The sequence below is a fragment of the Mauremys mutica genome, chromosome 4, assembly GCF_020497125.1.
Source record: "Mauremys mutica isolate MM-2020 ecotype Southern chromosome 4, ASM2049712v1, whole genome shotgun sequence".
In the NCBI taxonomy this organism is placed as follows: domain Eukaryota; kingdom Metazoa; phylum Chordata; order Testudines; family Geoemydidae; genus Mauremys; species Mauremys mutica.
Genome location: NC_059075.1, coordinates 80,961,447 through 80,974,950, shown reverse-complemented (window position 1 = coordinate 80,974,950; position 13,504 = coordinate 80,961,447). Strand labels below are relative to the sequence as shown.

The window sequence follows — 13,504 nt, the reverse complement described above, 5'->3', positions numbered from 1 at the left end:
TTGGCAACCCTGGCGAGGGCCTTTGACTGCACAATGCCTGCCTAGAGTGATATTGCTGATTCAGGAGATGGTGCAGGCAGTGGTACTGATTAAATGCATCCCCTCGCCAGCCTTCACCTGATTGTAAAGCTGTGCTCCTCCAGCAGAATTCACAAGACAGGACCACATTGAAAAAACAGCCCGCCCTTCCTGGTGGGTGAACCTATTTTGTACTAGGTGCATTAACATTAGCTAGTGCAGGGAGACATTATAGCAGGTAAAGTGGGGGTGAATCTAACCTGTAATCTGGTTAATACACCCTCCTATTTTTGGAGAATAAAACCCAAGGACCTCACCACTGGAAACAAGATATGAAACTGAATCATGCATCAAGCCCTAAGGAAAACAGAAACAGCAAAACGGAGCAATAAATACAGTAAAATCCTATGCACAGAAATGCAAGTAACAGAATCAAGTTAGTTTCCTAAAAAAAAATACGCCTCAGCACTTCTTCACAATGATCAAAATACCAAGCTCAGCAGAGCAGTCTAATAGCTGAAAAGATGCACTGAATATGAGAAAATGTACCAGTTTGACCACAAATATACATCATTCATTGAGATAGTAAAGATACCCACTTGACAGAAAAACACACTACACGCCACTTAAATTAAATATCAAGAGGATGTTAGGCCAGAACAATAAACAAACTTTAACATACCACTCACTGGTCTTGCCTCAGGCCCATTACTTACTAAAATGAGCCATAATCCCTGCTAATACCCTCTAAAGAGTCTTATCACTTTAGTGTTTTAGTTACACATCTTCATGTGTTTATGATTTTTCTTTGTACCCAGATGAATTTCATGCTGTTTGTAAACAACTCCACAAAATACAGAGCAAAGGAGGGTGCTACTAACTGCCTGTCTTAGTTGATTGGGGGCAGAAAGAATCTCTTTCTTTGCTCCTGCAATGCCATTGTGGTGTTATGTCGCATGTACAGTACACTTTACATCTTATTCCTTAGGGCACTGGGAGCATTATCTCAGTAGAACTATAGCAAACCTTTTGTCCCACAGTGAGCTCAGGAAGACAAGCCCATCAAAGCTTGCTTGCTCTATTTTATGAGCTGTCTGCCCTTCACTTGAAAGCTTCATAGAATACCAGGGTTGGAAGGGACCTCAGGAGATCATCTAGTCCAACCCCCTGCTCAAAGCAGGGCCAATCCCCAGACAGATTTTTGCACCAGATCCCTAAATGGTCCCCTCAAGGATTGAACTCACAACCCTGGGTTTAGCAGGCTAATGCTCAAACCACTGAACTATCCCTCCCACCAAACACATTAGACTTGTTGTAAATAAGGAGGCTAAAGAAAATAATATGGACTGGGTGCCTCTGGTCCAACTGGAAATGACACTACTTGAATGATATTCTGTCCTCAATTTGTCAAAACATCTTTCAGTTGTAACAACTTCATGTTCTCCTGATGATCTGCATTGTGAGAAACCAACAAACTTTCTTTACTCTGAACAATCACCTAGACAAATCATTAACATGGTCCCATCATGGGTCATCCATCAATGTACAAATAAGAGACTAATTCATGTATAGATTTAGCATGTGAACTGTTTTGTAATATTGTTCCTTTGACTTCAGTGGGAGATGCCCCAATTTACACCAGTTCATCTGCCCACATAGCATTGCATTTTAGATTTGGGGCTGGATGTCATGTGACTCAAACCCTGTGAGCATTACTTTTGTAAATTTAGTGCTAAAATGCAAACAGAAAGGGCCCTTGTGAGCAGGAACTTTTGATTGAAAGATTCTATGATATTTGGATTTATATATAGCTTTTATTTGTCTGAATTTATTGTAAGCATTGAATCATTCATGAAGCGAGATCATAATTTTTGTTTCATGGTTCCTTGTGGAAATGGCTGAATACTTTATTTCCTTGTCATCTAGCACATAGTTTAGAACATTTTCTATAGAGATTGTAGAGAATCCAACATAGTAATTTAAAACTAAGTTTCAGACATGTATAGTTTTTCTAGAGCTTTAATATGTCCTCCTGCTACCATTAATGTTGGCTTAATTAGGTGCTCAAAAGCCATGAGGTTTAAAGAAAATGCATGTGAGCTGTTCTGTAATTCTTCCATTTCAATATGTGCTCTGTTTTCTTTCCTCTAATGGCAGATTATCCACTGAAATACCATTTATCTTCACCATCATAAAAGATTTTTTGGGCATTGGTCTCTTCTAAACTGTAGTTCTGTTCCAATCAAAATGGTTTTTGGGGCAATGGGCAATAATCCCAATGGAATTTTCTTCAGCCATGAAATATAAAGTCATTTGAGCTCAGCATTCACTACTATCTCATGAAATGGACACTTTTGTCCTTGCTGTATAAATTGAGCTATCTTACTGAAGGGTTTGGAGCAGAGCACTGGGAGCAGGGCTATCTATTCCAAACTCTGTCAGCTTGTCCAGTGTCACACAGTGAATCACTTTGGGTCCAATCCTGAACACTGCTGATTGATTCCTATTAAAGTCTATGGAAATAGAGGCACATGACGGAATTGGGCTATTAATCTCACTGGGATTTTGTGAAACTTAAATAAAGTCTTAGCACTTAGTGTGTCTAGCATATTGCATTTACAGCTGAGCATCTCAAAGTGCTGTTCTTCTGCTAGTTGGAGTCTTCTCATTTTCTAGGTAAAAATGTCACCCCCTCTAGGAGTTGTATGTTATCATTCTGCTCCTGCTCCTTTTGAAGTGGTAAATGGCAAAACTGCTGTTGATTTAAGTCCGAGCAGATTTGGACCCTGTCCTGTGTCATCAGAAGCACGGGGTGAAGCTGGGAGCAGAAGCTGTGGCTTCCGCTGCTTTTTCAATCGTATCAACCCTAAGAGGGTCTACGGGTTGAGGTTTGGGAGAGCAGGTTAACATGGGAGAGCTAACAAGGAGAGGACCTGGTCATGGGGAAATCTCTGCTGAGGCAGGAAGATGTTGGGAATACTGCTTCCAAGGAACTCAGTAGATCACCTAGCAGGCAGTGATTCTGGTCCCATCACTGAACTCCCTCCCATTCTCAACCATCTGCTGCAGAGCTACATAATGCAGGTCTTTTATAATCCCCTGTCTGTAGTCCTTTAAATTGTTTCCCAGGAGAATCACATGCTCTGTGTTTTCCCCAACCCTCTCTAAATTTGTTATCTATAGTCATTTTTTTTCAGATAACTTAGTATATTAAAGCTCTCTATTGCACTTGTGAGTGCGAGAACTTTGGCAGAACAGACCCCAGGGTATCAAACTGGGCACTCAGAAAATGAGGAACATGTTGTGTCACCCGTGAAAAGTTTGGTTTAAGTGACTTACCCAGCATCATACAAGTACTCTGTGGCAGAGTCAGGGATCAAAACCAGTTCTGCAGTGTGGCATTCAACTGCTTAAACCACAAGACCAGCCTTATTCTTGCAATCCCCTCCCTCATTCTACAACAAATAAACAAGGGTCCTACAGACAACAGTCTCTTCACTATAAAAGCCTGATCTGTTCCTTGAGCCCTGTCCATCCTATGCACTGAATGCACTGCTATGGAAATAGCAACATTTACAAGTTAACAGAAAGTTTGAGGGCTTCAGGAGATGCAGTGTGCACCTTTGCTATCCCTCCTGGAAATGAAAAGATGGGCACTTGTTCACAATGTGTTCTATGGAATGGAGGTTTCTGTATTCACACTGTGGTGAATCCTTCATTCGCCATTTGTGCATCAGGTGAGTGCATCTTCCACATAACATCCTAGTACAATTGATGGTCATCTAGTGGCTTTGGCAGAGCAAGAAAACAGGCAGTTTGATGGTGGAATCATCTATGGAGTGTGTGCTGTTTTTACATCAAAGCCTGCCCTGTTGCATGTTCTGTGAGGATGATTGGCAGGTCTTAAGGTGATTGTGAGGCAGGTGAACAAGGTTGTCATGGAGTGAGAGCTTTTGGCTAGTGAGTGCCTGAGTACGGGAAAGCGATGTAGCCATCTCTCATTGCATAACTTGAGGAAAGATGTTTGCAAGAACTGGAAGCCAAGGCAGCAGAGTGGACTTCAGCTACAAATCTCATAACTGCATTTAGCTGGATATTGACAAGGTCCGTAAGTGACCTTTTCCCCCAGACAGGTGTGCAATATTCAGCTGTGGACCAAACTGTTTTAAACATAGAGGGGTGTGTGTGTGTGTGTGTGTGTGTGGAAAAAAAAATATAGACACACACACACACAAGAATATTTAAATAATCACTAAGTATATCAGTAATAAACACAAACTGAATATATATAATTTTAAAATAAGCATGTATTAGGTCTGGAGTAAAATTTTCACAAGTACCTAAATGACTTCAGATCCTAGGTCCCATTGACTTTCAATGAGAGTTAAACTCCTAAGAGCTTAAGACCCTTTTTTTAAAAAATTGGACTTTGGGTAAAATTTTGACAAGTAACTATGTCACATTAATTGCAGATAGTTTAGTGAATATTGAACTTTTTCCTGTGACTATATCAATCTCAAATATTTAAATTACCCACCAAACAGAACAGGTAGAATAACATTCAACAATGGGTTCATCATCAAATAAATTATTCATCACTAAATTACCTCATGATTTGACTAATTCTACCATTTATCTATGTTGCAGTGTCTCTTTATTGTTTTGCTTTTTTCATCCTAAGTGTTTTCATCCTAAGTGTTGCATGAAGTGGAGGGGTGTGTGTGTGTGAGGGTGGAGGAAGGAGCCAGAATGTCCTTAAATAAAAATTGAGTTGTGTTCTGAAAATTGAGTTGTGATCCCTTTTTAACTTGGTTTTAGGATGGTGGTTTCTAACAAATGACTAGGAAGCTGCTGTCCAGGAGGCAAGAGAATCCAGCATCCCCTAGACAGAGAGCTTTTATTGTTCTGATTTGTTATGAATATACACAACTAAGGTGGTCCTGGTTAAAAGATGAAGTACATTTTCACTATGCCTTTGCACTAAGGGAAACGGGCACTAACATTTCTGGCTCAGCCAGGAATAATGTGGACAAGCTTGTGTCTCATACACACCTCTGCCAGTGTAGCTCGGTATTCATCTGCAACATCCCAGCTATTAGAATACAATCCTGGCTCTCTTTTGGGAAGGCGCTACCAATGATGATAAATACTGTAGATTAGTTATGTGGACAAAAGGAGACTAGGATATGACCCCCAAATTCACTAGTTTTAGTTAAGCAAATATCTCTTAATTATAGAGATGCAGCTTAATTTCCCGTTTGAGAAATGTTTTCAAACACATGTATCAAGTGCTGTAAACCTAACCCCCTGAATTGAAGCATTTATGCTGCCTTGGCTATTCAGAAGCCAGCAGTTATTATGACAATAGACTAGTCCAGCAAGCTGTAGCTTTTTTGATAATGTATTTAATACCCTAAAAAAATCTCAGACATGCCTTCAGGATGATGCCATAGTTATCGTGAAGTTACATTACTCTGTATCAGCAGCTATGCCTCTCCTGCCACACAGTACTGATTATATCTAGTTATCACAGCAGCCTCCTAAACACTGTGCAAGTAATGTAGTGCAAATATAGCCACTGACTTTTTCCACACTCTATCTGGAGTAGGGGGAAGGGAAGCAATCCTTCTGTCTAAGCAATATGCACCATTCCTTATGATCACACTGGAAAAATCCACTCCTCTCAAGTTCACTGTGTCTCTTTGGGCTAAATCATTAATATTGGGTTTGGTTTGGTTTTTAAACACTATAGACTGCTGACCCATGCATTGAGAGCTGCTGCCTGCTTTGCTGCTGCTGCTGCTAACAGAATTTCATCATTTGCAGATGCCTTCACCTTGGTAATCCTTGTAGTAAAAGGCCCCAAGGGTCATTGTAGAATAGTGAGGTTCTGGTTCACAGTTGAATACAGATAATCCTTGTGATTCTTCCACTTTATGCATCACGGAACATAAAAAGGAACAATGAAATTTAAATATGCAGGATTGTTTTTCTTTATCTTTAGACCAACAGTAGATTTCTACATAAGACTTAAGCCAGTGTGTACTGTACGTGTGTGTGTGATACTCTTTATTAATAGGCTTGTTTATATTAACTGTATTCTATTCCATGTATAGAGTTGATCCTCCAAAGCTTTAATTTAATATTGTAATTAACACTGAACTAAGATTAACTTGCTCACTGTACCAAAACTGCAGAAATTTAGAATGAGACAAAAGGTGAGATTTCAAAGGAACACATGGCAGTCAGGCACCTAATTCCCATCGACTGTCAATGGCAATGAAGTGCCATTGTACCCTATATACCTTTGAAAATCTCTTTGCAAATCTTGACATGGTCTCCTTTTAGCCATTCTTCCTACAGGTTTAGTTGGATACCTGAATACCTTTTATTCTTGTCATAAACTGTTTAGTGTTGCTCACGTACACCTTGTTAGAAAGCAGCTAGGTTGTACTTCAGAGGTGGCTACATTTCATTAGCATGTGGAGCAGTCCCTGCATGTATAATATATACTATAGTTTGCAAAGTACCTTGGTAACTTTCTGGAAAAAAGGATATATAAATGTAAACTAAATATTACATTAAATATACCAAACTACAGATTTTTTTAGTAATTAATTCACTGTAAGCCATTCTAGCAAAAGAAAATGTCTTCCCATTTTAGTCCTAAAGACTTCCAAAGTATTGTTACAAAAACGTTTAATTTTTAACATGATCTGCATAAATTATCTTGACGTTTTGACATATCAACATTGTCTAAAGTTTGGAGTTCTAAGTGACTGACATTCTTTCTCCATTTAAACTCAGCACTGTTTATTTAGAACCTATTTGAAAAGAGAATCAATTTCGCCATATTTTCAAAAAAGTTCACTCAGCTACATGCACAGTTCCCAGGATAGTGCAAGGTAAACGTGGATGTAAATGACAGGTTGGAACTTTAACATACATTCCTGTCCCTCAGCCCAACTGCATATTTGTAAAGCACAGGACCTGATTCAGCAAGCACTAACTCATATGAGTTACTTAAATATATGCACATAAATGGTTCCGGGATTGGATCCTGATTGTGTGTTTTTGTTTAACCATGTGAAATTTTGGCCTTTCCTTAAAGGGTTTTTTAAAAATTAGAAATAGCTTGAAAAGATGAAAAATACAGGCAATTGCTAAGGTTTGCATCGGAACTTCAGTATTTAATGAACTAATTAAAAGATGAGCTCACATGTTAACTAATAGGGCATGGGTTCTTAATTCATGTATATCTCTTATTCATGTCCTACCTAAGCATTTTAAACAAAACAACCTCTGTTATGTTAATCTGACAAAAAGTAATTGCTCATGTGATGATTAATCTCATCCATGTCAGGACTAAGCATATGTAATGGCTGTGATATGAGTTGGAGGTTTCAGTCTAATTCATCGAGGGTGGATGCTCAAAAACACAAATAAAATCACTAGCGCTTATGCTATTCTTGTTGGTAGTCCTAGCCTGGAGGCCAGGGTTTGTGCAGCGATTAATACTGAATTCCCTCTAGCAGCTGTTAACACCAGGTTCCCATTCATTCATAGGTGACTGCAGGGCGAGTGGGAGGGGAGAGTTTTTCTTGATGTCCAGGAGGTTCCTGTTGTGTGGAGGAGTCAGAGGATTTTGGTTTATCCACTCCTCAGTCCAGCACTTTTGTAAAGGCACTAGATCAACCATTAATATGTTAGTCTGCCCCACCCCCTGAAAAAAAGATACAGCTCTACCCCCATATAACGCGACCCGATATAACACAAATTCTGATATAACGCGGTAAAGCAGCGCTCCGGGGGGGTCTGCGCACTCTGGCAGATCGAAGCAAGTTCAATACAACACGGTTTCACCTATAACGCGGTAAGGTTTTTTGGCTCCCGAGGATAGCGTTATATCGGGGTAGAGGTGTAGTTAAGCCACCAGATTGCTCATCAGCATTGATTAAAAACTGAACACACTTTTTTTTCCCATCCTAAAATACACAGTAGGTCATTTTTGAAAATAAGATATGTCTTTGCCTTTGGAAACAAGATATTTTTGTAGTGTGATATTTTCCCTGTCAATTAAGAGAATTTTGGAGAACAGCTAAGTTTGTTCCCAGAATAGACATTTCTTGTCAACTAACACAACTAAATTAATGGAAACTAATTGTTCTAAAGTTCATGAATTGCAGTTCTCCTAATTGCTTGCCTCTCCATCCACATCTGCTGGTTTAATTTTATCCTTTGTGCTTTAAATACTAGTGAAGCATTCAGTCATGGGTGGTGGTTGTTTTTTTTTCTATCTCTAATTTTTATTAGGGCATCTTGACTGCTCTTTCCTTTTCCTTTGCCTATATGAGAGTATTCCCAGTAATGTATTAGGCAGTGCTTTGTCCATTAGCATCTCCCTCGTTGTCTGACACTTCAGTATGGAAACAAATATACTGAAGTATCTTCTAGAGGGGACTACAGGTTTTCTCCTTTGTTGTGGAACTAATAGCACACTGTTTCTGAACTGCTCTTTTCTTGTGGTAATAGAAGCCTTGTGCTTTGTGTCTAGAATGTATACATTTTATATAGCGCTTACATGCTGTGATTATGTGTAACCCACTTATTTAATAATTTGTGATAGAATGACTTTCTAAGAGTCTTAAAGACTAATTGACTGAAACACTGGAATATTCAGTCATGAAACTGTCTGGTTTGTAATTTCTGGAGCTACAGTGGTAACCACTACTCATAATATTTGTATTTATTTTTCCTCTTACAGATGATATTAAAGTATCAGTAAATGACTTTATTATCAAAGCAACAGCGGTTACCCTCAAAGTAAGTAAATAATTTACCTTCAATAATATAGTTGTAGAATAAACTTTTTTTGAGGGGGACAAAAGAAGTATTGACAAAGCTTGTTTAGTACTACAGTACAACTGTATTTCTGTGCTTTACCTCTTTTTAGATGAAAGTATTGTGAGCATAGTAATAGTGCTCCATGATCTGCACTGAGTATTGGTTTCTGACATGGAATTTAAGGTGTTCGCATTGACTTAATAAAGCCCTAAATGGCCTGTGATTAAGGCTAAGATTTTGTCATGCATATTTCTAGTCTTCTTTTGTATGGCTGGCATAGAGCAGCAATTACAATTTCACCTGAAGTTGATTGAGTCAAATGGCTACATGTCAGCAGTAGCCGAATTTATTGCAGTGATGTGGTGGAAGATGGTGGCCTTCACAGGGCCCACTCTAAGTGAGAATTCACAAGGAATGCCATCAACTTGGCGACTGAACATCGCTCAGCGATCTCCCGGTCATCGGAGCAGTAACTCAACAATAGTTTTAGTAAAAGTCAGAGATAGGTCACAAGCAATAAAGAAAAATTCACAGAAGCCTGTGAACTGTCTGACTTTTTTACTGAAAATATCTGTGACAAAATGGGCAGCTCTGAGGGCCCCAGCTCGGAGTTCTGGGGGCCCCTACTGCCCATTGGGGCTTAGAGCTCCGGGGTTTCCTGCCCTGCTGCGGATTAGGAGCTCCAGGGTCCCCCTGCGGCAGCTCAGGAACGGTGGTGGTAACCTGCAGCTTCCAGCTGCCGCTGGTTGTAGTCATGGAGTTCTCTGGAAGTCACCAATTCCATGACTTCTGCAACCTCTGTGACAAAATCGTAGCCTTACCTATGATGTGTATACCTGAGAAATTGCCTCTCTCCTTATGCCATATTGCTGCAGGTACAGAGACTCTTCTGTGAAATTCAAAGGAGTAGTAGAGCATTCTCTGAGAGACTGATTTGACTTTGAAACTTGCTCCCTTCTTTGGTCCAAAATTGCCCACATCTGACTACTTTAAGGGTACATTGCAAAGCCCATCTTGTTGAAGCATTTGAAAAGAGGAGAAATGGGAGGGTGTTTTTAATGGGGGGGGGGGGGGAAGGAAGTAATGTGTGGATTGTTTCCATACTTTATTTGCATATTGCCACAAATAACTGATAGAGGATGCACTTGTAGTTTAGCCATAATGGAGGTGTAGGGGTGTGTGTGTGGATATATATATATACTATTTATTTATTTATTTTTGTAGTTTAGTTTATGTTGAGCACCCAATGTAGATGAGCAACTGCTCTTTCTACTGTATAGAAATCAAGTGACTATTTTAGATTAAATGGTGGGGGCCAGGATTTTGGAATTGGAAGAAGTTCTGAGTGGCCATAGTGTATAGTACACTGATAACTTTGAAGTTCTAGGGGGCCACAGATTTGTTCCCAACATTAGGATATTGTCTGTTTGCTAAATAGCACATAGCACAGTTTCTATCTACAGCAATTTACTAAAATGGAGTGTTCAGAATGAAAAATGTTCATTTTTTATGTATTCATTTCTTCTATCAATAAAAGAATAAGTTAAATAGTATTAATGTTCTAAAAACCCTTTTTATATGATATGTATTGCAAAAACTTCTAAGTACAAGTTAATACTTCTAGCAGGTACAGCCTGCTAACTGGGGGTGTGTCTGCACTGCAGTTTGGAGGTGTGATTCTCAGGGTAGGTAGACAGACTTATGCTAGCTCAACACAAGAAAGTGTGCTAAAAATAGCATTGTGGATGTTGCATCTTGTGGCAGTGGCAGCTATCGGGCTAGGCATCCATTCCCTGACCCAAGAGATTGAGCGGGCTTGGACTTGGGCGGCTAGCCCAAGTTGCTGCCAGTGCCACAACATCCATACTGCTATTTTTAGTGTGCTAGTGCAAGTCTGTCTGCCCATGCTGGGAATCGCATCTCCCTTCTGTAGTACAGATATACTCTTAAAGCAACTATAACAGGTACCTTTCACAGTTGCTTTTTTTTCAATATATTTTACCATATGGTGTAAGGATTATGCATGTTGTTCATTTGTTATTTAAAAGGGGATTTCTGCATTTATTATTACAGAATGATCTACACCAATCAATTTAGGGAATATGATTTTCTGCTCTTAATATCTGAATTTTAGTTCATTAGATTTTGCATTTTTGTTTTGTGTTGATTGTCATTGCTAATCCAGCATTAGGCTCTTCTACTGAAGGATTAGATTGCTGCTGGGCATTAAAAATCAGCAGTAACATGTCATCTTCCAGGTTCTTAAAGAAAATTCAACGATCTCTAATAACTGGATGATGATGGAGAACAGCTTGTTTAGTACATTGTGTATGTGAGCAGTTATAAATGAGTTGGCACATAGGCTTTTACTATTCCAGTTTTGATGCAGTTGATAACCAGAAGACATTTGTGAATTAAAATATGTAAATTGGGGAGGGAAAATTGAATAGAGTATTTTAATGATGTGCTAATTTTGTGTATACATTACATAAAAGCTATTTATTGTTTTGGAAGATATTTAGTAATCATAAGACTATTCACACTCCATTATACTATTGTGATGTTAATAAAAACAACCCACACTCAAATTTGATTTTTAGTAACTTAAAATGTTCAGAAATAATCAAATATATACATAGCATGTCAGATATACGCTCAGTTATTAGCTAGTCAAGACCCCACCCCCAAACATTTAACCATCTCCCACATCCCCAAACATTTTTGTTAATCAAAATAGAATTTTTGACGAAATTGCATTAAAAACTTTGAAATTCAGAAAATTTTGACTACTACTACTTGGTTTAATAGGAGATTTTTACGTTTCCCTGACTGCTAAATGTATTCCTCTTTAAGGATACAAAATAAGAATTAAGATATCGTGATGTATTCTTATCTTCATACACATAAGAAGGTGAGCTGAGAATGTTTAAATGTTTCTTGCATATTCTCCTCTTATGCAAATAGCCCAGGAGTACCATCTGTGGGATGACAAGGTAGAGATCTGAATGTTGGATATTCAAAACAGGTTTAAAAAAAAATCTTGCTTCAAAGTGCCAGCAAGATACAAAGTTTCAGCTTTTCAACTCCAGGATATTTTATTATTTCGGTTTTACAATTGCTAGACTGAGAGCGCTAGTGTTTGAAGCTTCATATAAACCCCCAGGTGTCCCTCTTGCTACCACTTGCCAGTGTATCTCATCCCATGATGATGTTAGACTACCAGGGAGTGAGGAAAGTTCTGTTCCTAGGCCAGTGATTGGATGGGCATTTCTACCGAGACATCTCCCCACTAGGAACTGGACTTTCTAATAACTCATTTTGCACAGGACACAGAACAAGGCTACAGATCATATATGTATGGTCACTATTGATCAGGATTACTTAAAACTGGTGACTTAGACATGAAGGGCCAAATACCCCGTTGCCAATTGCCTTAGTTATCCATCTCTTTCTCACGCCCCACGCCCCCACCCCCGTGTTTTTTGGGGTCTACCTTGCTGTGCTTGGTAAACTCAAGAGTTAATCGATTAACTTCAACCTGAATCTGTCCCTAGAAATCTGCGTGAGGCTTTTTTGGATAAGAGAACCTAACACCAATAATAGATGTCAGCCTTTTGCAATATACTCAGTTAAAACTCAACCAACTTTTTTGATTAGAGTGGTACCAAAACAAGCAGGGCAAAAGCAGTTAACATTACTATCCTGGTGTATGTTTAGTAGGATCTCTGCATCCCTTTTCCATTTTAATATGTTCACTACCTTCTCATATTAAATATAAATACAGTGTGTTGGCTCACCCTACTTCATGGTTGGCAAAAAACCCTCTGCTTTGTACCTCTTGAATTTCAGACATCCAAAAGGTGATACTTGTGAACACCAAAGGAATTTGGAGCCTGCTGTTAGCATAGCATTAGTTTCCCAATGACCCTGAGTGTTCATAAATATTTCTTGTTGCCCCCCTGCTGCACAATTTCCATCTCTGCAGCATACATTCGCACTTGCTGACAGTGTAGATTTAAATGGATGCTAGCTAATAAAGTAGGTCTATTCTTAGAGTTACATGGCAAGTCTTTTATTATCCCTGTCTTGCTCGTGGCAGTCCTGATGACAGATGTGACCTGTTCTCTCAAGCAGCATTCTGTACTGCATTAATTACTTTGGTGAATGCCTGTATATCACTGTGCATTTTAAAGGGGTTTCCTTTTAATAATTGTTGAACCATTATTCCTTTAACAGCTGGCTCTCTTTGTGTTTCTCTTTTCTAGCAAATGCCAGATGTGAATGTGACCTGGGATGGAGAGGGCCCCAGGCAGCTGCAATCCATCGACATCTCTATTGCTGTGGCAACAGACCGAGGTCTCATTACACCAATCATAAAAGATGCTGCTGCCAAGGGAGTGCAGGAAATTTCTGCCTCTGCAAAGGTAGGTCTCAGATGTACAGTAAGCTTAGAAATATCATGGCTGTTTAGCTTCTTGGAGTCATGTGTATGGCATGACCCAGATGAACATGAATGATGATCTTAAAGCGGTTTTAAAATGGTCTTTAAAGCTGCGTTAGTGGTGTTGGAATTTTAGAATTATTATTAATATAGTAAGTCTCTGCCATTCATTCTCTTAGCACTCTTTTTTAAATGCAAATT

The 13,504-nt window shown here is 39.0% G+C and overlaps 1 protein-coding gene across 3 annotated transcripts in view; it reads left to right on the top strand.

Annotated features, from left to right (window-relative positions):
- The window catches only part of PDHX (pyruvate dehydrogenase complex component X), a 93,945-nt gene that overhangs the window by 64,368 nt on the left and 16,073 nt on the right, over nucleotides 1-13,504 (top strand). For all 3 annotated transcript variants that reach the window (XM_045013255.1, XM_045013254.1, XM_045013256.1), the window contains exons 8-9: nucleotides 8,783-8,841; nucleotides 13,128-13,286. In XM_045013255.1, the coding sequence (XP_044869190.1) occupies nucleotides 8,783-8,841; nucleotides 13,128-13,286 (218 nt within the window). The remainder of the gene's footprint in view (nucleotides 1-8,782; nucleotides 8,842-13,127; nucleotides 13,287-13,504) is intronic.